This window comes from Gigantopelta aegis, chromosome 6, assembly GCF_016097555.1.
Source record: "Gigantopelta aegis isolate Gae_Host chromosome 6, Gae_host_genome, whole genome shotgun sequence".
NCBI lineage: Eukaryota > Metazoa > Mollusca > Gastropoda > Neomphalida > Peltospiridae > Gigantopelta > Gigantopelta aegis.
The window spans coordinates 2,574,566-2,599,512 of NC_054704.1; the positions used below are offsets into that span (position 1 = coordinate 2,574,566).

Here is a 24,947-nt window from a genome sequence, read left to right on the forward strand (position 1 = left end):
ATTATGTAGCAGAGTAGTGTGAATCACGTGAATACACACTAGTACTATAATGTTTGTTACGATACATGCTCTTAATTTCTTTTCGCCTGTGGCTATATTAATTGTTTTAGAGGACCGTGTGCAGTTCCAAATGCACTTAGCCCAGATGGGCAACTTGTTACGTGATACCATTTCGCGACGGTCGTCGAGCTTTTCTAATACACACCTAGCGCAGGTGTGGAGGCCATGTGGCCAGTAGTTACGTATTAACTCCGCTAGTGCTGTTTATGACCAGGGGATTGCTCGCGGAATGGCGACAGCCAGTCTGACGATCAGAGAAAAATATACCGACTCTGGGAGAGGTGGAAATATCAGATGATACGTGAGGTACCGCGTTGTGCCCCAGGCGATATTCGCTGTCTCTGAGAGTTTTGAATAAATAGCTAGGGTCTTAGAGATATCGGGAAGAAACATATTGGAAGGCCCCAGGGAACGTTAGTCCGTTTGGACTTGGTAAATATCATTTCTGCTCTGTTGTATAACCTTGATGTGATTGATGTGACTTTAAATATTTTAATACTGTATTATACCAATATTATTTAGACGGTGCTGCTGGTCATCTGACGCAGTAATCTGTAGGCTCACTGTCCTAAATAATTATAAAAAGCTTAACCAGTCATCCTAGAGGACCTAGGTAAACTGTAGGTTATTGTCTTTATTGTGATAGGTACCAGTATTAATTCTGTGTTACAAGGTTACTGAATGAGTAATTAAAAATTAACCAGTTAGGAATAGAGTTGTAATTCCTTTATTAATTAAGTTCCCCTGGCAGCGTTTCTCAGTTATCACACGTTATTGAACGAGTAGTAAGGGTTAATTAAAAATTAACCTGTTAGGAATAGAGTTGTAATTCCTTTATTAATTAAGTTCTCCTGGAAGCGTTTCTCAAATATCACACGTGTGGGTGTTGTGTCACGGTGAAGTGATTATCATATTGTGTAAACTAGACACCTAGAGATTAACTAATTAAGTGATCAGTTCTGGGTTGTTATTATTTGTTTTTGTTAATTAACTACTGCGGCAGTACATTTGTCAGCGTAGGTTAATACAGATTCCAAAGTGTATTGTGTTTTTGTTGTGTTTTCTAGTGAACTAAACGTGCTATATAATATATACTTTATATAAGATCTTGTCTCTGATCATACCCAGACGAGCCACAAGCGGGTATAACCGCCCGTTACAGAGAGATCTAATAGATATACAGTTAGGAGAGATATTTGGACAATCGTGTTTCATTCAGTTACGGGTATTATAGAATCCCCGTGACAATGTATACAATAAGTGGGCTAATAGACACGTTACGACCTTCAGATAACAGTCACATTTATTGTCCTAACGCATGAGTATTTATTGTCCTAACACATGAGTATTTATTGTCCTAACACACGAGTATTTTGGTTATAAAATGTCAGAATGTGTCTTACAATGTAACGAACAAGGTGTAGATACAATGGGAGTGCTACGCTGTGCATACAGTTTGTAAAGCGATTCTGGGCTTCATACTTGCAGGAACGTGAACAATGCTTACTTTCAATTTATAAATGGCACTTCTTCTCATCTTCTCATGAAATAATGTGCATTTATGTACAAGTTAATTTCTACACCGTTTAAGACGACGTCTGTTGTAGTATAGAACAACAGAGGCTAACACAACAAGAAGAAACCCTGTGAGAGATATAAACACAAACGTTAGTGTCCCCATCTTGGTATATTTGGACTCACGCAGGTTTCGTATCCATGGTAACACATAGTTCCAAAACATAACATGCCTAGCCCGGGGTCTGGTACTTATAGACACTGCACTGGTTTGATTGTAGCCAGATATTTTCACATAAAACTGATCTTTTTCCGTGAATCGAGGAATTGGCTCGGCGACAATTGATGAAAATGAAGGTGTTCTGTAAAGACAAAATATATAACCCAACATCTAACACCGTTATTTTGCGCTTCTTATAAATATTAAGACGACAAGAAACAGTGAATATACAAACACTGATATTCTAAACAAGAAAATGTATTTAATATGTAAGTTTAATTGTAGAAATATTTTTATTAGTCGGAAACATTTTACAATGCAGCAAACTCAGGAATGTCCCTTTAATGGTGTTACATGTTGCGTATATCGAGTTATATATTAATGGTACTTTTAATGGCGTTACATGTTGCGTATATCGAGTTATATATTAATGGTACTTTTAATGGCGTTACATGTTGCGTATATCGAGTTATATATTAATGGTACTTTTAATGGCGTTACATGTTGCGTATATCGAGTAACTCACACAGTAATGATAGTTTTGGATTTTGTCTTCAAATAATTTCGTACGTACGAAAATAAATAATTTAGTAAATAAAATGAAATTTACGCTAGTACAAATATTAGAACGACCAGAAACACGTTTAATATACAGCCACTAATATGTTATGCTGGAAAATATATTTAATATGTAATTTCAATCGTTAAAAAGTATCTGTTAGTCGATAACATCTTAAAAATGGCAGCAAACTCAGGAATGTCCCTTTAAAATTATGATTAATATGTATGTTACTCGAGATATGCAGGGAACACTATTAAAATTATGTTAACTAATAATAAAGTTGTGTATATTGACCAATACGACACACGTGAAGTATTGTCCATCAAGTAGCAGTAATACATTGTACACGGCCTGATTCATGCACGCCATAGCGAGGTCATAACTGTCTTTGCCCATAGACTCATTGGATAAATTTTACTTCCGGTATATTTCTGAATAATGTCATCTCGGAAAGACTGCCTCGCTGCGTTGTTGAGTAATCCTCGAAAAAAGTCAATGTACTTGCTTGTGTTGACTCGTTTCGTTAGAAAGTTTTATATTTGTTCATTTCTGATACATGCATTTTGGATTTAATTATTTTGTTATTACGATAGTGGTGTTATCTGTGTCATAACTTTCTGCTAAATATAGTAGCCAATAACATTATCATCATTTCCTGAAACGTTTGCTGGCTGAACTTGAGGCTGGCGTTAGCATACGAACACATCGTAGTAGTTTAAAGTATTAGTAAAACAACATGGAAGGTGTACAAAAATGCACATATTTTATATGAAATAAAATCTTGGGGATATAAATGCTTCTAATGTTGTTAACCTTAGTAACATAGTTATTAATACTGTCTGATATTGCATCAGTAACAGTTATTAAATTAATCTCATAGTCATATTTAACAAAGTTGTTAATTAATTTCATATTCCTGTATAATAAAATTAAATAATTTTCTGTTTAATAAAGATAATTAATTAGATTCGTACTCGTGTATAATAGAATTAAAGTGATTAGTTTCATACCCATGTTTAAATTGATTGAATGTTTGTTTAACGACACCCCAGCACAAAAATACATATCGGCTGTTGGGTGTCACAAATGTTAAGTATATGAACATATTATTTATATATAGTTATGTAAAACCACAGTGTAAGGAGCTGTGGCGGGAAAGTATAATACAATATATAAAATCGAGTTAAGTATATATTAAATTTTTGTATACAAGTCAAAGTGTTTTAAAAAAAACTTTACAATTAACATTGGATGGAATTTAAACGTGTTTAATAAAGTTATTTAATTAGTTTCGAACCCATGTTTAATACAGTTAATTAATTAGTTTCGTACCCATGTTTAATACAGTTAATTAATCAGTTTCGTACCTATGTTTAATAAAGTTAATTAATTAGTTTCGTACCCATGTTTAATGAAGTTAATTAATCAGTTTCGTACCTGTTTAATAAAGTTAATTAATTAGTTTCGTACCCATGTTTAATGAAGTTGCTCCACATGTCGATGACGATGCTACTGACGCGGCGGTCGTCGTCGGTGTAGTTGTAAAGAGGGTGTCCCGTGAACGGACAGCCGAATAGGTAGAAGAGGTCGCGCCCGTGAGGGACTCCTGTAACAGTGGAAACTATCTGTGTAATTATCAGTTTTATCTATGTGTGGCGAGTCACTTAAAATGAGTAATCATTAAATACAACTGTAAACGTCGAATCCGATTACATTACTATAGTTATTAAAATCTTTACATCGTTCGGTTCCTCGTTACTGGTGATGCACTGATTAAATATATCGAATGATTTTACTTGAACTGGAGTTATTTAAGAAAGGGTTACTTGAGTGAGGACTACTTAAATGAGAAATACTTTTGTCCAATTATTAATTAACATTGAGCAGCTCATCTGTATAAACATTACACATACAACACATGCACAGAAGAAACGAACCACGAGGAAACAATACATAAACACACATATAAAAGTGGTTCCTGCTACATATAATCGGAAAATGCCGTAAACGATTCTTGAATGACAGTAAAATGATTGAGCGTTACTTGAATGACAGTAAAACGATTGAGCGTTACTTAAATGACAAAACGATTGAGCGTTACTTAAATGACAGTAAAACGATTGAGAGTTACTTAAATGACAGTAAAACAATTGAGCATTACTTGAATGAGGATGACCAGCTGGTGCACCGAATACATCTACTACACACTCGTAAATGAGTGATGAGTATTCCAATACTAACCTAACCAAGATGGTGGCGGAGAAACAGGGGACTGGTACTCGAATGTGTAAAAATAAGTATTTCTGTTTCTCCTAGAAATCTGACTGGCGAAGTCTACAGCTGGGGCAACGAATACAGAGTCACTCATGATCTGAAACAAAATATGACAAACTAGAATTAAACAGATTGAATGAATAAATGAATGTTTAACAACACCCCAGCACGAAAAACACATCGGCTATTGGGTGACAAACAGAAGTAAACAGAGTGATACTTAAATGATTAGAACTCGTCATGATAGAAATCACAAGTTAGCAGTACATCCATGTCAAGTACATCCATGTCAAGGGCCGCCAAATTAATCAACAGTTTCAGGGATGACTAGCTTTCCAATAGTCAAATGTCCCTTCTGCTCCAGCTTTTGGTGTCTATATTTTGCAACTTCTTAGATACTTTGGGACATGCACATTCCTATGACTATTATAAAGACCGAGATATCGTTCTAGTAAAGGAGTTGTTTGATCAGGGTTATAACATCCAAGGACTCACTGCTGAAAGCCTTCAAACAATTTCTATGATAGACGCTTAAAGGCCATTTCACGACATGACGCACCACTAACTAAAATGGCGTCTGATGTAATACTCTATTTTGACCTTGTACATGCATCATTTTGATGAAAATCCTCTACATTCCAACTATAGACTATGGGTATAAAACTGTGCATGATTGCCATCCACATTTTCATGCACACTCCAGTTGAAAATGCGTCGTGTTTTTGCTTTGCATAATGCTGGCCCTGGTCTTTGTGCATAGGAAACGGATTCCGTCATTTGAAGTCGTTGCCTGACCCACCCAATCACACTCTGACTGACATTAAAGTGCCTTGCGACTTCTCGTTGACTGTGTTCTACCTGTATACAACCTACTCCATTTAGTGGAGAAAATATCGGGGCTATCTTTCAAGGGTGTGGTCTACGGAGTATAACATTTGTTCGTCTTGGTATGTAGTTTTCAAATCCTGTTTGCCACCTTGGCAAACCTTGCATAACTTCACAATTCAAGATGGCGTCCAAGATGACCGTCAATTATAAAAATGAACCCTGAAACTGTAAACTATGTCTAATTCTCTTTCTATGTATAAAATCTGGTATTTAAATGAATCGGCGACTGTCAAAATGGTAAATGAGTATATATTTAGAAAAAACGCAATATTAATTCAATAATTATCAAAATGGCTGCCAAAACATACCACATGGTGGTAACCCAATCTTACTACCTTACGTACAATAATTATTTTTGCATTTTTATGATTTGTTTTGTAATTGGGAGTATTTTTCAGACATATGGCTACATTAATTATGCATGCGTTAAGATCAGAAATGTTTCTTTATACATATTTTTTCTTAGAGGTTTCAAGCTAATCTGGTAAATTTTATATAAACAAGTATGTTGTTAACAATAGTTTGTACTGGACAAATGAGAGTACATTTGCAGTTAAGAGTGATTGATTTGCAGTTGCAGTTGTAGTTATTTATACTGAAGCTGATGAGTTATCGTTCTTTGATTTACATTTGGAATTGGCACAAACAAGCAGACGACAACTGTAAATTCACAGTTATGCAATATTTAGTGCAAGGTGTTACTAAATTATTAACTGTTTGGCTTGCACTCCAACACACTACCTGCCTGTCCACGATTTACATAAGTAGATAAATCTTCCCAAAAGAACTTTGCAATGATGCTTATTTGGTTTCTCTTTTGAGAAACCTTCTAAAATGGATTGACACGTGACGGATAAAGTTAGCAAATGGTCACAGTAAACTGCCCAAAACATTTTTCAAGTAATACGACTGACAATGCAAAACAGGTCACATGTAGTTTATTACTCAGTTTGAAAGTATTAATTCCATGCTCATCATTTAGGTATTCCTATTTCTACATAAGAATTTCTAAAAGCTTTTGTCCGAAAAAGTTTTTATATTCAGATATTGGTCATTTGTTTAAGTCAGTGGACATTACAGTAGCTGGATAACTGAATTATGCTCTCTTAGTAGGCAGACCTGCACTGTAGCATGTGAATGTAACGCTTTAGCTGCTACTGATGAAGATTCTGATGCCGCAATGTGTACAACTATAGGTCCATACTACTCTGAGTCGAATTAAACACTTTGAATAAAGTCAATGAGTGTTGAAAGCAGGTATTTTTCAGGAATATATATTGTAATGACAATGTCTACACTCCATTTGAAGCCCATCACAGCCCACGTAACTCGATCCATAGAACGTGTACAGCACCATTGAGGCATTGGTTTTTCATGTGCCACTGGTCACGTGACTACAATAGCATCGTTACTTGCTCAAAGTAGTCCGACACAACGAAAAAACACATCAAAACGATATTTGTTACGACCTGTTTCGATGTCACGCCTTACCAATTTGCAGCGCGAACGTGCTGTCGGCATGTTGCACGCGGGAACGTCAGTAGCTGTCGGCATGTTGCACGCGGGAACGTCAGTAGCTGACGTTGTAAGAGCGTTGGGTTGCAGTCGACGAGTACAACAGACGGGCACCACATCTGATCGCCTCCGACCGGGTAGACCACGTGTGTCGTCATAAGCAGATGACCGTCATATCGTGTTACGTCACATCCGCAACCGTTTCATGACAGCTACAGCAACCAGTAATGAACTTTTCAGACGTCGGGTGTCCGCGCAAACGATCCAAAATCGGCTGCGAACCGCTCACCTCCACGCCCATATGTTGGACCTAATTTCATCGACGTCAACGTCAACTGTGGGCACAGCGCCATTTGCGATGGACTCAGAGGGAATGGAATAGAGTCGTGTTTAGCGATGAATCAAGATTCACACTGCGATTTGCCGATGTCAGGCAGAGGGTTTGGAGACGACATGGTGAATGTCATGCTCAGTGTTGTGTCAGTCAACGTGGTAAAGTTGACAGATTCGGAGGCGGAAGTGTAATGGTTTGGGGTGCGTTCTGTGGAAATGGCCTTTCTCCACTTCTTGTCATCCATGACAACCTCAATGCTGCTGCATACCGCGACCAGGTGCTGGCCCAGGAAGTTGTGCCCTTCATGGCAGCTCAGTCATGGTGAAGGGCTGATCTTTCAGCATGACAACGCCAGACCCCACTCTGCCATCTTGACAAAGGATTACCCGAAGAACGCGGGCATCAATGTCAATGCCTTAAAGGTCGCCCGACCTGAATCCCATCGAGCACGACTGGGATGTCCTGGGAAGACGCCTGCGCACTCTTAGGATCCCTCCACAGACTTTGCAGGAACTTGGTGCCTGATTAGTGGAACAATGGTGCCGTATCCCTAATGCAGTCTTTACACGCATCAGGCAGTCAATGAGGAGGCGTTGCCTTGCAGTTGTGGGTACACATGGAGGGCATACGTGCTACTAAATATGTGATTTCATCAGACGACCCTGCTTGTGAATTACCATTTTGACTGTATGTGGTTTTGACAAATGCTGTGGACGCATCGAACAGATTTTTAACTCTTATTCCTATTCTATATATATATATATATATATATATATATATATATATATATATATTAGTGGAAATAGTAACATTACGAGGAATGAAACTAAAAGTAAATTACGTATATGATTCACTCACACTATAGAAAGCCACGATGTTTGCAGTTACGTTCGTAAGTTCCGACGAAGGTTTATATACCTTCAATACAAAATCTGAAATTACAAATAAAAAATAAAATATTGAAACATCTCAAGTCTAGCAGTACTAAGAAAATCATGTGGACTTGTCGCACCATGACTGAAAGTCCTGCAGACTACGATTCTGAGGAATGGAAGTAGGATTAAAAAAAAAGAGAAGATAATACAGACACAAATTAATTTCAGTGTGGCTTATAGTGAAAACATAAAATGATAAAACATTATATTATAAAAACGCATGTCCGTGCACTTAGAAATTGGGTTATATTTTGCTGAACTATACAACAGGCATTTCTCAATGGAGGAATTGCAGGATGCTCTTCGTAGAGTCCATGGTACTTCAGTAGGACCAGATGAAATTCATTATCAGTTATTAAAACATTTACCTGAATCATCTTTGATGGTTCTTTTGAATATTTTAACAACATCTGGATTTCTGGTGACCTTCCTTCTGATAGGAGGAAAGTAATTATTATTCCTATTCCAAAGCCTGGTAAAGATCCAACAAATCCCACTAGTTATTGCTTTGACAAGTTGTATTTGAACGCATGATCAATCGTAGGCTTGTTTGGTATCTTGAATTTCATAAATTGCTTACTAACGTGCAACGTGAATTCAGATCTAAATGTAGTACGGTTGGTCACCTTGTTAGATTTGAAACGTTTTGTAGAGAAGCTTTTGTCTGGCCCCCTACATTTTGCGATAGTTATAATTTTATTATATATTAATGTTGTTGTTTTTTACGACCCCCCCCCCCCCCTCCAAAGTTCCCTTGGCATTCCACCTCATGTCACTGGGGCCCCCTTAAATGGATTTTCTTGATCCGCCACTGGTTATATAGCATGTTTTATTAAAGGGACATTCCTGAGTTTTCTGCATTGTAAGGTGTTTCCGACTAATAAAATATTTCTACGATTAAACTTACATATTAAATATATTTTCTTGTTTAGAATATCGGTGTCTGTATATTCAAATGTGTTTGTGGTCGTCATAATATTTGTAAGAAGCCCAAACTGAATTTTGTCTTCAAATAATTTCGTACGTACGAAAAACGTTATTTTAGGAAATAAAATATAATTTAACCTAGTACGAATATTAGAACGATCAGAAACACATTTAATATACAACCACTACTATTTTATGCAGAAAATATATTTGATATGTAATTAAAATCATTAAAAAGTCTCTGTTAGTCAATAACATATTAAAAACTGCAGCAAACTCAGGAATGTCCCTTTAAGTAGTTAGATACCAATTCCTAAGTTGCCTTTTCACACCAACGCACTGTCCGGAAACAAACAAAAAGCACAACCACACGTAAGATCATAAATATTGTTACACGACAATAGAGTGAGGTTACTGAGCATCTTACAGCCTCTTACAGGTTGAGTCTGCGCTCAGACTGTACACTGATGTTTGTCACTTTAATATGTTATGTCTAGTCGGTTACAGAAGACGAATAATATAAAGGATTTCGCACTAAGCAAAAGGACGCAACATTCACTCAAACACAGCTTACCAATTAATTGAGGAAACACCTCTGGCACTACGCCTTCAAAAATGACTCTTTTCACTTTCTCTGCAGTCAACTCCATGATGTTCAAATCTCCATATGATTTAGCTGGAACACAAAAAAGTATGTTATAGTCAGCTATACTACAACTCTGTGATGTATAAATCTTCAAGTGCTTTAGCTGGAACACAAAGGATGATGTTATAGTCAGCTATACTACAACTCTGTGATGTATAAATCTTCAAGTGCTTTAGCTGGAACACAAAGGATGATGTTATAGTCAGCTATACTACAACTCTGTGATGTATAAATCTTCAAATGCTTTAGCTGGAACACAAAGGATGATGTTATAGTCAGCTATACTACAACTCTGTGATATATAAATCTTCAAATGCTTTAGCTGGAACACAAAGGATGATGTTATAGTCAGCTATACTACTACTCTGTGATGTATAAATCTTCAAGTGCTTTAGCTGGAACACAAAGGATGATGTTATAGTCAGCTATACTACAACTCTGTGATATATAAATCTTCAAATGCTTTAGCTGGAACACAAAGGATGATGATATAGTCAGCTAGAGACCATTGGTTTTTCAGTCGTCTTCAATGGTTGTAATAATTAGATTCTATCAGTCTAGGTTTGGTAGTTATAATATTTAAGTAACTTATATGCTGTGTGAGTATATTTGATAATCGAAGAACACCAATGGATTTTATGTTATCCCTGTTACCAATGCAGAGAGGAACACGGACACTATATTGGTAATATTTACATGTGTAAAGATTTCAGCCAATATGTTGACATTGTTACCGAGGTGCTCTCTTCTATGCGTAGTTATTAGGTAGTACTAAACCAAATAACATCCGGCTGGATCAAAGTTCGAGCTGAATTTAACGTTTGATAGAGCAGTTAATACCATACAAAATAAGTTTCCTCTGAGCGAAAAATGTATGCAATTTTATTTAAGCTAATACCACTTTGTCCTTAAAACATATATGGGATGTAAAAACAGTACTCAACTTTTGTGCGAAACTAGGAATGTGGTATCGGCAAAACTAAGGATGCTGTATCGAAAATGAGTCATGCAAGTTACCATTTTCTTCAGTTAATAGTTTTAGGTAGGGGCTTTAGTACTAATATTTATGGTACATAATTTGGTTGATATATTGGATATTGTGTTTTAAACACAATCGTTAACATAGTCGCCCATTAGGGACATCTGGTGATAGATGAGGTAACAGCCAAGGTGATTAATTAACAAGAGGAATTATAAATATGGTTCGGACGAGTCGCTACCCTGCAGGAATTAAATATTAATCAATCACTAACACAGATCAAGATATAATAATTTAATAATATAAACATAAGCGTCACTTAGATGACTTATAATAAAAACAACTACACGTTGTGATACCCACTGTTTAAAAAGCCACTCACATTGTCATGTTTAGACGTTTTTTTAACCGGCCTAGGTGGTATCGTCATTAAAAAGTTAAAGTTTGTTTTGTTTAACGGCACCACTAAAGCACATTGATTTATTAATCATCGGCTATTGGATTTCAAAACAGTTGGTATTTCGTACTCGTAGTTGTCAGAGGAAACCCGCTAGACTTTTCTATTAGCAGCAAGGAATGTTTTATAAACACAGATTGATTGAAACCACCAAGATGGTGCGATCCTGCGACACAAGAACTTCAGGCGATCACTGAACCGATTACGCTAAATCGTGCCCCAACAAATGATCACTGATATTATCTACAGCCTGTTGTACAGCAATACGAAAATAACACTTTCAATTACATACCCCATACTGAACATTCGTCCTTGGTGACGCCAGTCATGAAGGCTTCCCCGTTTAGCGGCCACTTGTCCATCAGGTTTTCTGGCGTGTCGCTGATGAACACGTGGTCGACCACAGGAATATAAGAAACTAAACGAGTAGCTGGGTATTCGGTTTCCTAAATAGGTAAACAGACATAATGAAATAAAAATCAGACATTTAAAAGTCTATGTTCCTCTAATAAGTTTGCCTGTAGGTCAAATGATGATGATGGGGTTGGGGGGGGGGGGGGGAGGGCTGGACGGGGCTCATTTTAAGCATACACTGTTTAATTGTTTTTTAATTTTTAATTTTCTTTTAATATAAACCTTTATTTGTTTAAATATGTTAATGCACTGATTCTTATGCACAACATCATGTGAAAACACACAACACTATTGCTTTTGGGAGAGGATATCGATTTGGTTGTTTTCTTCTACTGACGCACTTCATGTAATATCTAAACACTTGCTTCCATTTTGATTTGGATTCAGCATACCGTAAAACGTTTGTAAAGCAAATTTCATACTTTCTGCCAGATGCGCACATCTTTGCTAAAATGCGTCGAGGTATCAGTTTAAATACTGTTCTGTTGGGCCTGGTCCGGTATTTCTTAGCGAATTTTGTAGACGCTAAACTATTTCACTGTATTAGCACCCGATGTGTCATAAGTTAAGTGTACGAGGCATGGGGGTCAACAGCCTCTTCCCCACCCTCACACAAACCCCAGTGTTCGAGCAAATAATCAAATTCAGGCAAACCAATAGAAATATTTTGGCAAAATAAGCTGCTCTGAAAACCTTTTATTAATGTAAAAATGCAGAGTGATTTGTTTGCAACCCTATTTATCTGTTTGGAAGTAATGTAAATACGAATAAATGTTATTATCTAGATTCGAGCATTTTCGTTGAATCGAACAAACATTGACCTGCCCCCCACCCCTACACAAATGGGAGCCCACACGCCTGTACGATTTGTTAATATGTTATAATGGTACAGCTGCTTACGTAAATTATGCTGTGGTCGTCGATGATGGTTTTCCAGTCGACGTTTTTCAGACACTGCTTAATTCGCTTCTTGTCGGAGAATAAACAGCCATAATGTTCGGCAATTGTCGTCAGGACAATTTCCGGTTTCCGTGGAGGACGGGCAATTGAGAAGCTAGCTGTTGGAACACCACTCTGCATGATGACGTAACGAAACAGATCTGACACACAAACAGACACAACATGGTCATGGTAAAAGAAATAACACTACTAAAAAAAATAACCAACAAAATATGTTCGGGTAGAATATTCGCTCGCTGCTTTGCTATTCAAAATATTCACAGAGTAATTTCAAGTATTCAAATATATCTAGGTTTTTAGTTTTTATGTCGAATGCGGAAAATAACTCTAAATGAGATGGATCAGTCGGTTTCTTTGAATTCTAAAATGGGCCTTGTGTGCTGCTGGCCACATGCATTCAGTGGCAAACATAAAGCACGTCTCGATATTCACTCACACCCCAGACGTGTCTGTGTGTGTGTGTGTGTGTGTGTGTGTGTGTGTGTGTGTGTGTGTGTGTGCGTGCATGCATGCAAGTATCTATCTATCGTCAAACGATGTTATCTCGATGCTGAAGAGACCGGACCACCATGATCGAGATATTGGTAGCTCGAGATAAATATAACAGTTTCCTGGTGAAAATTATCCCAAACATAAATTTATGTTTGCAAACTTAACAACACTAAACAATGTAGTCGTTTTTGTATTTTAAAATAACCCTTTTTATGTGTGTGAATTTCGTGCTGACATAGTTACTAAGTATACCAAAATGTTCCAAAATACAAGAGAACAATAGTACAAACCAATGACGTTGCCTTTGATTGCTTTGCAACTGTGGCTTTTAAGTCCTCTGTCATAACATGACTTTTGTATGGTCTAAACCTGCTAGTAGGTGATCAGTTTTTGTCGTCGTTTCGATCCAGTTTGTCACAACATCAAGAGCATATAAAGTATCCGCCGTAGTAGATCGTTTCGGATGGGTTATTCAAACAAAGCTGCAACTTACGTTCAATGATACTCATATTGGACGATCGATAGCAAATCTGAAAATCACCAACATATAACGAGCAATCCACACCAGGTGTTAAACACTGGGTGATGCTGTTAATTTTCACAGAAAATAGAGTTACAGATAGGATACTACCTTGAGGCACACCCATCTCCTGTGGGTGAATGTCGGGCAAAGTCGACCCCACCCGGATTTTAAAAGATATATCTCTTAAAAATTGAGATATAAAAACAGGAAGGCGACCTCTAAGGCCCATGCCATGGAGGTCGTTTAAAATCCATAGTTCCACGTGGTATCGTAAGCTTTCTCCAAATACAAAAATACTGAAATCAAGTGCTGATTATGGATGAAAGCCTCCCTACAAAACGTGTCAAATCGAACAAGATGATCAACCGTGCTACGTCTAGATCTGAACCCACATTGCACGTTAGTAAGCAATTTGTGGGATTCAAGATACCAGACAAGTCTACGATTGATCATTCGTTCCATTGTTTTACAAATGTAACTTGTCAAAGCGATAGGGCGATAGCTAGTAGTATTAGATGGATCCTTACCAGGCTTGGGAATAGGAATGATAATAGCTTTCCTCCAATCAGAAGGAAAGTTTCCAGAAATCCAGATGTTATCAAAAATACTCAAAAGAACCACCAAAGATGATTCAGGTAAATGTTTTAATAACTGATAATGAATTTCATCTGGTCCTACTGAAGTATCATTGGCTCTACGAAGAGCATCCTGCAATTCATCCATAGAGAAGCCTGTTGTACACTTCAGCATTTTCAGATGAAAAATTAATGGACTGCTTTTCAGCTTTAGTTCTGACAGATGTAAAGGCATCTGTACTGAAAGCAGAAGATGAGTTATGAGAAAAGTTGTCTGCCAATGCATTGGCAATGTCTCGATGAGACGTGACATCCATATCATTGACAGACAAATGATGAACTGTATTACTGGATTCTTTACCTTTGATTTTACGGATCCTATTCCAGACAGATTCACCGATGTTTGTGAATTCAACTTGGAGACAAAAGTTCTCCAAGATGTTTTCTTACTCTGTCTAATCTCTCTGCGAGCCTTAGCCCATAGCAATACGAAATGCATCCTGGTTGTCTGCTGTAGTTTCACGTTTGAACCGCTCAAGCAACCTATTTCGCTCTTTGAATGCATCTTTGCACGTATCATTAAACCATGGTGTATTGAAACGCTTTGGCACTGCCGAAGTCTTAGGAATAGTTTCATCTGCAATGCCCTTCAAGATGGAAGTGAACAAAGACATGGGGTTATCAGCATCAGTAATGGCAAATTGTTGCAGACGAGTGCTGCACAGATGCTGAAACTGACCCCAATTTGCCTTCGCTAACTTCCACCTCTGAACCCTTTCAAGCGATGGAGGTCCATCATTCTCCATAATAATGGGAAAGTGGTCACTACCACAAGGGTCTGAACCAACTTTCCAGGAGAAATCAAGAAACAGTGAAGGACTACAAAGGGTTAAATCTATAGAAGTGAAAGAACCACTTGCAGAATGAACATATGTATGACTTTTATCATTGAATAGAAGTAAGTAATTTTTGAGAATTAAGCCTTCTAATTGTTTTCCTCTAATATTAATATCCTCGCATCCCCACAAAGTGTGGTGACCATTAAAATATTCCATAATAATAAAGGGAGTAGGGAGCTGGTTAATGAGATCTTGAAGATCTCTAGAATTAAAATTAAAATGGTTTCGAGGAAGTAAATAAACTGAACACAGAGTTATAGTTTTTTGACCCGTGACCTTTACAGCCACAGCTTGTACATTTGTAGTTAATGCTACTATACTCTGAGGAATGTTTTCATTGACAAGAATGGGAACACCCCCAGATGCTCTATTTTCAGTTTCATGAAATTTGTGATAGAGGTTAAATCCTCTCATTGAAATATGATCAGTGTCCTTCAAGAAAGTTTCCTGAAGACACACTGCAAGAGGATTATGTTTTTTAATTAAAAGACTTAATTCATCAAAATTGGGCCTAAGCTCACGGCAGTTACACTGTAGGAATTTATTTGTCATTGAGTGGAAGTATGGGTATTATCTTAGGTTTGGGAGGTGGTCGTGGTGATTGTGAATAATAAGTGATGAAATTTCCATCTCCTCATCTACACAATCTAACGCTTCATATTGATTGCTAATAGGGATTGACTGCTGTTCAGATTTTTTAAATCGTCCTGAAGAGCGATCCTTCTGATGCACTTTGGTGTCCTTGCCTGTCACAGGTCTACTGGAGCCAGACTGCACAGGAGCAGACCCTTTTGGCGGATTTAAAGAATCCGGAGACACCTGAGATGCTTTGCTCACTTGTACAACCTTTGCAGCTTGTTTTTGAGCCTTCTGTATATCCGGAATCTTTTTAAAATGATTAGTATCATTTGGCCAGGTCAAATCTGTCTGAACCGAGACCGTTGCTGTCGAGACTCTAACCACTGCAGCATAGGACTTCCCAGCTACAACAGGTGTTGCTGTCTCAACTAACTTCCTGGCCTCGGTAAAAGACAAATGCTTTTCAACTTGAATCTGCTGCACCTGTTTTTCTACTTTCCATTTTGGACATTCGCGAGAGTATGCAAAGTGCTTACCCTTGCAATTGGTACAAGCCATGTCAGCCTGGCATGTCTTGCTGTCATGATAAAATTGACCACAACGGGCACATGTGCTGACATGGCATGTATTTTGTCCATGTCCACATCTTTGGCACTTAAAGCACCGCAAAGGATTAGGAATAAAAGGAGCAACAGATATTTTCAAGTAACCAGCCTTAATAGATTCTGGAAGGACAGGCGTACTAAATGTCAGAATTAAAGTATTCGTCGGAACTAATTCATTGTTTGGAACCGGCCTCGGTGGCGTCGTGGCAGGCCATCGGTCTACAGGCTGGTAGGTACTGGGTTCGGATCCCAGTTAAGGCATGGGATTTTTAATCCAGATACCGACTCCAAACCCTGAGTGAGTGCTCCGCAAGGCTCAATGGGTAGGTGTAAACCACTTGCACCGACCAGTGATCCATAACTGGTTCAACAAAGGCCATGGTTTGTGCTATCCTGCCTGTGGGAAGCGCAAATAAAAGATCCCTTGCTGCTAATCGGAAGAGTAGCCCATGTAGTGGCGACAGCGGGTTTCCTCTCAAAACCTGTGTGGTCCTTAACCATATGTTTGACGCCATATAACCGTAAATAAAATGTGTTGAGTGCGTCGTTAAATAAAACATTTCTTTCTTTCATTGTTTCGACGAACCTTTATCAGCTTGATTGAAGAAACACCTTGCAAAGAGAGATTTTCACAAATCTCTTCTTCGCTGACATCTTCCAAATCTGTTGTTCTAATGACACCCTTCGATGAATTCAGGGATGAATGTGCACTTACCTTGATTTTAATATTGGACAACATCTTTGATTTCAAAAGGCATTTTGAATGACTCTCTGCAGAGCATTCCACCAGCAATGAACCATTTCGAAGCCTTTTAACGCTTTTCGGTTCACTGGCCAAGCCTTCGAGACCGTTTTGTACTGCAAACGGTAAACAAACAAACAACCACAACCAAAATATAACCCAGTAAACAAACAAACACATCAATGACAATAATATGTATTATACAATGAAATAGTGGTAAGAGATCACAACAAAATAATGTGATAGAAATAAGCACATACTATTTTTTATGACAAAAATATGTTAAAATCTGTGCGTTTTTACCTTTAGATTTTGGGGAAAATATGTGTAAACCGACATCTGAACTACCAGAACTATGCCCTTGAACCGTGACCTTGGCTGGATTGCCATCAAAGAAACGGATGTTCTTTTGAACCCACTGAAGAGCAAAACTTTGATCCAATAGACCGTAATTACCAGGGAAATCCGCATTCTGCCCGGTCAGAAATCCTTAAAAAGAATGAAAAATGTATAAACTGGTTAATTGTTAATAAGTACTACATATACAGGATGAACATACAAAACATAGCTTAAAGAAAGTTGTAGTTTTCAAAATTATTATTAGGACATTAGATATTGAAAAGTATATATTTTATAAAAAATTAGAATTATCATTTTAAAGAATTTGATGAACAATGTCAAATACTTTTAGATACAACTTCATTTTTCTTAAAGTAGATTATAATGGCAAAATATTATTTATTTTTTAAGGTAAAAAATTCTAGTCTGGAAATCTTTTCTTTTCTCTTACTGTTAACGTTTTCGGGCTAATATAAAGCGTACGTTATTAGAGCTTGAATATAATTATCAATTACAAATTACGCATTAGTCATAACTACCTAAATTGTGACACGAATAGGCCCGCCGTAGCCAGGATTTTGGCTACGGGCCTGACGAAGGTGAACGAATGTTTAACGACACCCTAGCCCGAGTACTCTGACTGTAAGAGAGCTAGACGGACATTTGGACATAAACACGCCCTCATTACAGTCAGAGACCAACCTATGTCTTTTTTTGGCAATTCCTGACTACCAAACGGTAGGCAACGAGTCCCGCTCTAATACCACAACAATCCTATGTTTGACGTCAAATACCTTTACATCAATCATTTTCGAGTTAAGTGATACAAAAAAATCCACATATTAATCACTAATACACTTACTACAGAAAGAAACCCGACAGCACCCACATTCAGCTACGCTTCGTGACACTCCGTCGCAACAATTGCAAAGCTCGGCGATCTATTTCGAGACGTAGACCACGTGATCGCGCACTGGGCGATTCCGCCTTCTGCAGCAGTTACAGGGGCCGTCTCATGTCAAGCGAAGTTACAACATGGAAGAGTTGGCTAATGCCGTTTTGGATGAATTTGGATTTCATTACGTCATTAAACCAAAACAATTACACATTATTGACTCCATTTTGAATTTGAAGGATACATTTGGGGTGTTATCGACAGGATACAGCAAAAGTATGTGCTACGTACTGCCTCCTCTTATGAGATGACCCCTGTAACTGCTGCACAAGGCGGAATCGCCCAGTCTCGAAATAGATCGCCGAGCTTTGCAATTGTTGCGACGGAGTGTCACGAAGCGTAGCTGAATGTGGGTGCTGTCGGGTTTCTTTCTGTAGTAAGTGTATTAGTGATTAATATGTGGATTTTTTTGTATCACTTAACTCGAAAATGATTGATGTAAAGGTATTTGACGTCAAACATAGGATTGTTGTGGTATTAGAGCGGGACTCGTTGCCTACCGTTTGGTAGTCAGGAATTGCCAAAAAAAGACATAGGTTGGTCTCTGACTGTAATGAGAGCGTGTTTATGTCCAAATGTCCGTCTAGCTCTCTTACAGTCAGAGTACTCGGGCTAACGACACCCCAGCACACAAATACACATCGGTCACAAAGGTAAGTATACGAAAATTATATTAAAATATTTTATTTTATATCATTTTCATATACTTACCTTTATGACACCCAATAGCCGATGTGTATTTTTGTGGTGGGGTGTCGTTAAACATTAATTTATTCATTCATTCATTCTTGTGAGTAGAATAAAGAAGTGCTACCTACATCGTCAAATATCGTAAACTATACGGAATGTTCGTTACATGTTTAAAAAGCATTATTTATTGCTATTGTGTTTGTTCAACTTACTATATGTTGTAAGCCACATCATTGCGTTTAACTATTCTAATGTTGTTCGACACATTTCGACAGATGGACATTCTGAGTGTTTTTATTTTTACTACGTATCACTGGATACACTTGCGATCATGTTTGGAAAGTTTTATAACATTGATGTGTGGATCAGTTTAATAAAAACTAGTAATATGTCAGCCGTACTGTGTAATAACTACTGGTCACTTTTTTATGTGTATTCATGCAAAACAATTGACTTCGTGTACATAACGGACATTTCATAAAATGTTTTATTTAATGACGCACTCAACACATTTTATTTACGGTTATATGGCGTCGAGCATATCGTTAAGGACCACACAGATATTGAGAGAGGAAACCCACTGTCGCCACTTCATGGGCTACTATTTTCGATCAGCAGCATGGAATATTTTATATGCACCATCTCACAGACGGTATAGCACATACCACGGTCTTTGATATACCAGTCGTGACGGACTGGCTGGAGCGAGAAATAGCCTAATGGACCCACCGACGGGGACTGATTCCAGACCGAACGCACATCAAACGAACGCTTTAACACTAGGCTACGTATATATTTTGGAAGCCCCCGCACCTAAATTGTTGGCAAGCATTACATTACCGTATGTACTATTATTACTAAACATACCCAAACGAATAGAATGAATGCTTAACGACACCCTAACACAAACATACACATCGGCGATTTTGGTGTCAGAAAAGGTAAGCTTATGGAAATATTACTTACATTCAGAATACAAATTGGAAAAGTATGTAAAAGCACAGAGTAAAGAACTCGTTCGCTGACTGTACGCCACATTTAGCAGACTGTAAACATGTGAAGCCGAGGGAAAACTATTATTTGGCAACAGAAATGTTTTGGAATATTTTAAATTCCATCCAGAAGTAATTTTAAAAGTTTAAAAAAAAACACCCCAAAAACACCTTAGTTTAAAAATATACTTACCTTGATATTTGTACTGTATTATACTTTTCCACACTGCTCTTTACACTGGTTTTACATAATTGTATAAATATTTCAATATACTTACCTTTTCTGACACCCAATAGTCGATCGCCCGATGTTTTAATTTTTTTTGCTGGGGTGTCGTGAAACATTCATTTATTCACTCCTATTTAAGCAAGCATTTGTTCGTAATTTCAGTGGTATTCGTGCTAATTTTGTTTCTCTGCGAGTTTCTAATTAATTTGAATTGTCACAGTGATCAGGTTTCTAGTGGGTAACGCAATATGAGACACTTTGGGAGAAAGAAACCGACTACTGTTTAGCAGTGATTCACGTCTTATTCATATTTTACTTACCACATAACAACATGGTTGTGACTATGAATTCATACTCACAGGGGCGGGACGTAGCCCACTGGTAAAGCGCTCGCCTGATGCGCGGTCAGTTTAGGATCGATCCCCGTTGGTGGGCCCATTGTGCTATTTCTTGTTCCAGCCAGTGCACCACGAGTAGTATAACAAATGCCGTGGTATGTGCTATCCTGTCTATGGGATAGTGCACATAAAAGATCCTTTCCTGCTAATGAAAATATATAGCGGGTTTCCTGTCTAAAACTGTCAAATTAACTAAATGTGCACTAGTGGTGTCGTTAAACAAAACAAACTTTTAACTTTTCGTACCGACATTAAATCACAATAAAGAAGCGTTACACAGCTCACCGAACGCCCCGAGTCTGTAGTTGACTGCTACAACGACGATGTTGCCTAACGCCGCCAGGACGTCTCCGTGAAACATGCCAGCCATTCCCTGCAGGTTAGAACCGCCATGCACGTACACCAACACAGCCAGATCGTCCACGGTAGAACCGGGTGTCTTGAAAGATCAAACACACGTGGAAATAGTTTAATAACATGAACACCATTTCACTTCATTTAATTTCTGTGATTATACATGTGTGCAATTCCGAAGGTGGCTTCTAACCCTGGGCACACACTGCATGAATCTGGGCTGTGTGTTAAGGTCGGGTTAAAATCTCGATGGGACCTATATTCCTGTTTTTCGTGCTGGGGTGTCGTTAAACGTTCATTCAGGTCGGGTTAATTGGTCAATAATCAATGAGATGTTGACAAGTCAGAGTTGTGGCCTTACATCACTCTATGTATCAACTATTGGCGATTTTAACAGTCGTGTAGGCACATATATTAGCTAATGTTATCAGTTATGTCCCTGATATAGACCTCACTACGCGGAAAACTGAAGACAAAACCGCTAACCAATGGGGTAGAAAATTAATATCTCTTTGTAAGTCCAGTGGGCTGAGAATGGTGAATGGCAGACATGCTGGTGACAAAGATGGTAAAACTACTTTTTATAATACTAATGGCACTAGCCTTATAGACTATGTCCTTGTACATGAATCGTGTTTTGATATAATTCAGCAGTTTGCCTCTGGCACATTTAACTGTTTTTCAGACCATCACCGGTATGTTTCTCAGTAGCACATTCCTTTAATGAAGTGGTTAACGAGGTAATAGACGAACCGAAACAGAATAATGCTAACGTTAAGTGGAATGATGAGCACAACGAGGATATTGTTAAGAAACTTACTGAAAACAGAGATAACCTAGTAAACATATACAATATGATTGACTATAGTCAAGTAACTATAAATACATGTGTGGATGATTTCACACGCGAATTGAACAATCTCATATTACCTTACTGTTCGGTTACACCTAAAATTTTTGGAGGAAATAGAAAAAGTCCAAATGTTAAAGTTGAAGATAAACCATGGTTTAATGACATATGTAAAGAACGATACAGACAATATAGAAAAAACCATCAAAGTTTTTAACAAAAATAAATCAAGAGATAATCGTATTAAACTTATTCAAGCAAAAGTAACATACAAACAATTAGAACGCAAATTGAAAAAAACATTACAAGTCCACACAAAGTAACAAATGAAATTATTTACGAAAAAACAACCCGAAAATGTTTTATAAACAATTTGAGAAACGAAAACATGTCAAATCAGAACTTACTAATGATGACTTTTATAATCATTTCTATCATCTTGCGTCTAACAACCCGACAACCAATAGCGAAGTTGAAGATTTCTTAACTAATTATGACATGAATACTGACGATCAAATAGAGTGCTCTTTAGATCAAGACATAACCAAAAGTGAAATATCAAGTGCTATACATAAGTTAAAGAAGGACAAATCTTGTGGTTATGATAGTCTTCTTAATGAATATGTTATTAATTGCATAAATGTATTGATGCCATGTCTATTGATGTTATTCAATGCTGTTTTTAAATCAGGCCATTTCCCGCAGAGTTCGGCAATAGGTTGTATAGTGCCAGTTTTCAAAAAGGGAAATGCCAGTGATACGGATAATTTCAGAGGTATCACCTTAGCTGTTTAGGAAAACAGTTCACCACTATTGTGAATGAAAGATTGTTTAAGTTTGACATGGAAAATAATATTATAACTGATGCACAGTTTGGTTTCAGAAAAAAATATGTCTACTGTAGATGCAATTTTTGTTTTAAATGCTTTGATAAATAGGGCGTTAAAGTCTCGCAAATATTGCTGTTTTGTTGATTACAGAAAAGCATTTGATTTTATCAACAGGCAAATGTTATGGTATAAATTAATTAAACAAGACAGAGGAAAAATGCTTACTATTATAAGGTCATTATATTATAATGTTAAATGTTGTGTCAAATATAATAATATAATTTCTGATGTCTACATATGCAAAAATGGATTATTACAGGGAGAAGTGTTATCCACCATATTATTTTTCATGTATGTTAATGATTGTGAACTGCATTTAATGTCTGATAATTGTCCATATATTGATATACAGATGTTTAATATTTTTCTTATAATGTACGCCGATGATATGGTTCTTTTTGCGGAGACACCCGAAGGACTACAAACAAATGATTAATTATCTTTCAAGTTATACACGTAAATGGGATTTAACAGTAAATACGAAAAAGACCAAAATAGTTATTTTTAGAAATGGAGGTCGAATTCGAGACAACGAGAAGTGGTACTTTAATGGATGTAAACTTGATGTTGTAAATTAATTTATTTATCTTGGTGTTTTATTTTTCTCCAACGGCAAATTCGCACGCACACAGAAGCGATTTGCAGAACAAGGGCGTAAAGCATTGTTTTCTTTAAAGGGACATTCCTGAGTTTTCTGCAATGTTTAAGATGTTATCGACTAACAGAGACATTTTGACGACTGTAATTACATAAATATATTTTTCTGCATAAAATATTAGTGGCTGTATATTAAACGTGTTTCTGATCGTTCTAATATTTGTACTAGGTTAAATTTCATTTTATTTCATAAAAACAATTTTTTCGTACGTACGAAATTATTTGAAGACAAACTCCAGTTTGGGCTTCTTACAAATATTAAGAGGACCAGAAACACATTGAATATACAGACACAGATATTCTAAACAAGAAAATATATTTAATATGCAAGTTTATTCGTAGAAATATTTTATTAGTTGGAAATATCTTACAATGCAGCAAACTCGGGAATGTCCCTTTAATGAATGTACGTAAAAATATTTGTTTCAATATTGAAACAATGCTGTCTGTTTTTGATACATATGTAAATTATATTTCAAGCTATTCTTCTGAAATATGGGGTTTCCACAAGGCCCTTGATGTTGAAAAGCTGCACATACAATTCTGTAAAAGACTATTGGGTGTTAAGTCGGGGAACGTGCAACGAATTTGTTTATAGTAAACTTGGGCGTTTTTCGCTGCAAATCACAAGAAAACCCAGAATATTTAAGTACTGGATAAAATTACGCAACTCTACGTACATTTAGTACGCGGCATATATGAAGAATGAATGAATGAATGAATGTGTAACGGCACCCCAGGACAAAAATACACATCGGCTATTGGGTGTCACAAATGGTAAGTATATTAAAATATTATTTATATATATTTATGTAAAACCAGTGTAAGGAGCTTAGGGTGAAAAGTATAATATAATACATAAAATCAAGGTAAGTACATTTTAAAACTTTGTAAAGAAGTCAAATTGTTTTTAAAACTTTACAATTAATTCTGGATGGAATTTAAAAGATTCCAAGACATTTCTGTTGTCAAATATATCATTTTTCGTCGGCCAAAATGTGGCGCACAGTCAGTGTATACTGACAATGTTCACACTGAGGGGGGGAGGGAGGGGGTCTTTTAAAATAAATGAATGCGTCAAATATGTATGGCCGATGCGAGCACGGCACAAGACTACTTCGTCCTTCCTGCATCGCCTGTAGGATGACTGCCACTCTCCCAGGACTGCCTTGACAGAATGAAGCTTCTTCGCAACCGCACCGTCCCAATCGTCTTGCCAAGTCGAAAAGATATATTGCTTAATATGAAATTTAAAACCACTGTAGGGGACACCATCATGGACGCGGGGCAAGTTGAAAGCAGACTTGGCAGCAACATCTGCCTTTTCGTTACCCTTAATGCCAACATGGCTGGTACCCAACAAAATATAACATCTACCATCCCAACTAAGGAATTCTCCAATTTCATGTATTGTAGAGCTTGGAGACACGAAAGCGAGTCTGTAAAAATAATATACTTGGATGAACATGAATCCTTAATCTGTTCCAGGGCT

The 24,947-nt window shown here is 37.2% G+C and overlaps 1 protein-coding gene across 1 annotated transcript in view; it reads right to left on the reverse strand.

The window, feature by feature from the left end:
- Positions 1 to 1,349: 1,349 nt before the first annotated feature.
- The window catches only part of LOC121376523 (cholinesterase-like), a 37,615-nt gene continuing 14,017 nt past the window's right edge, over positions 1,350 to 24,947 (reverse strand). Inside the window, exons 3-11 of the mRNA XM_041504418.1 lie at positions 20,990 to 21,143; positions 17,405 to 17,590; positions 12,627 to 12,826; positions 11,605 to 11,758; positions 9,805 to 9,906; positions 8,227 to 8,300; positions 4,599 to 4,728; positions 3,828 to 3,963; positions 1,350 to 1,937 (exon numbers count right to left, since the gene is read on the reverse strand). Of these exons, the coding sequence (XP_041360352.1) occupies positions 1,631 to 1,937; positions 3,828 to 3,963; positions 4,599 to 4,728; positions 8,227 to 8,300; positions 9,805 to 9,906; positions 11,605 to 11,758; positions 12,627 to 12,826; positions 17,405 to 17,590; positions 20,990 to 21,143 (1,443 nt within the window). The 3' untranslated portion in view covers positions 1,350 to 1,630. The remainder of the gene's footprint in view (positions 1,938 to 3,827; positions 3,964 to 4,598; positions 4,729 to 8,226; positions 8,301 to 9,804; positions 9,907 to 11,604; positions 11,759 to 12,626; positions 12,827 to 17,404; positions 17,591 to 20,989; positions 21,144 to 24,947) is intronic.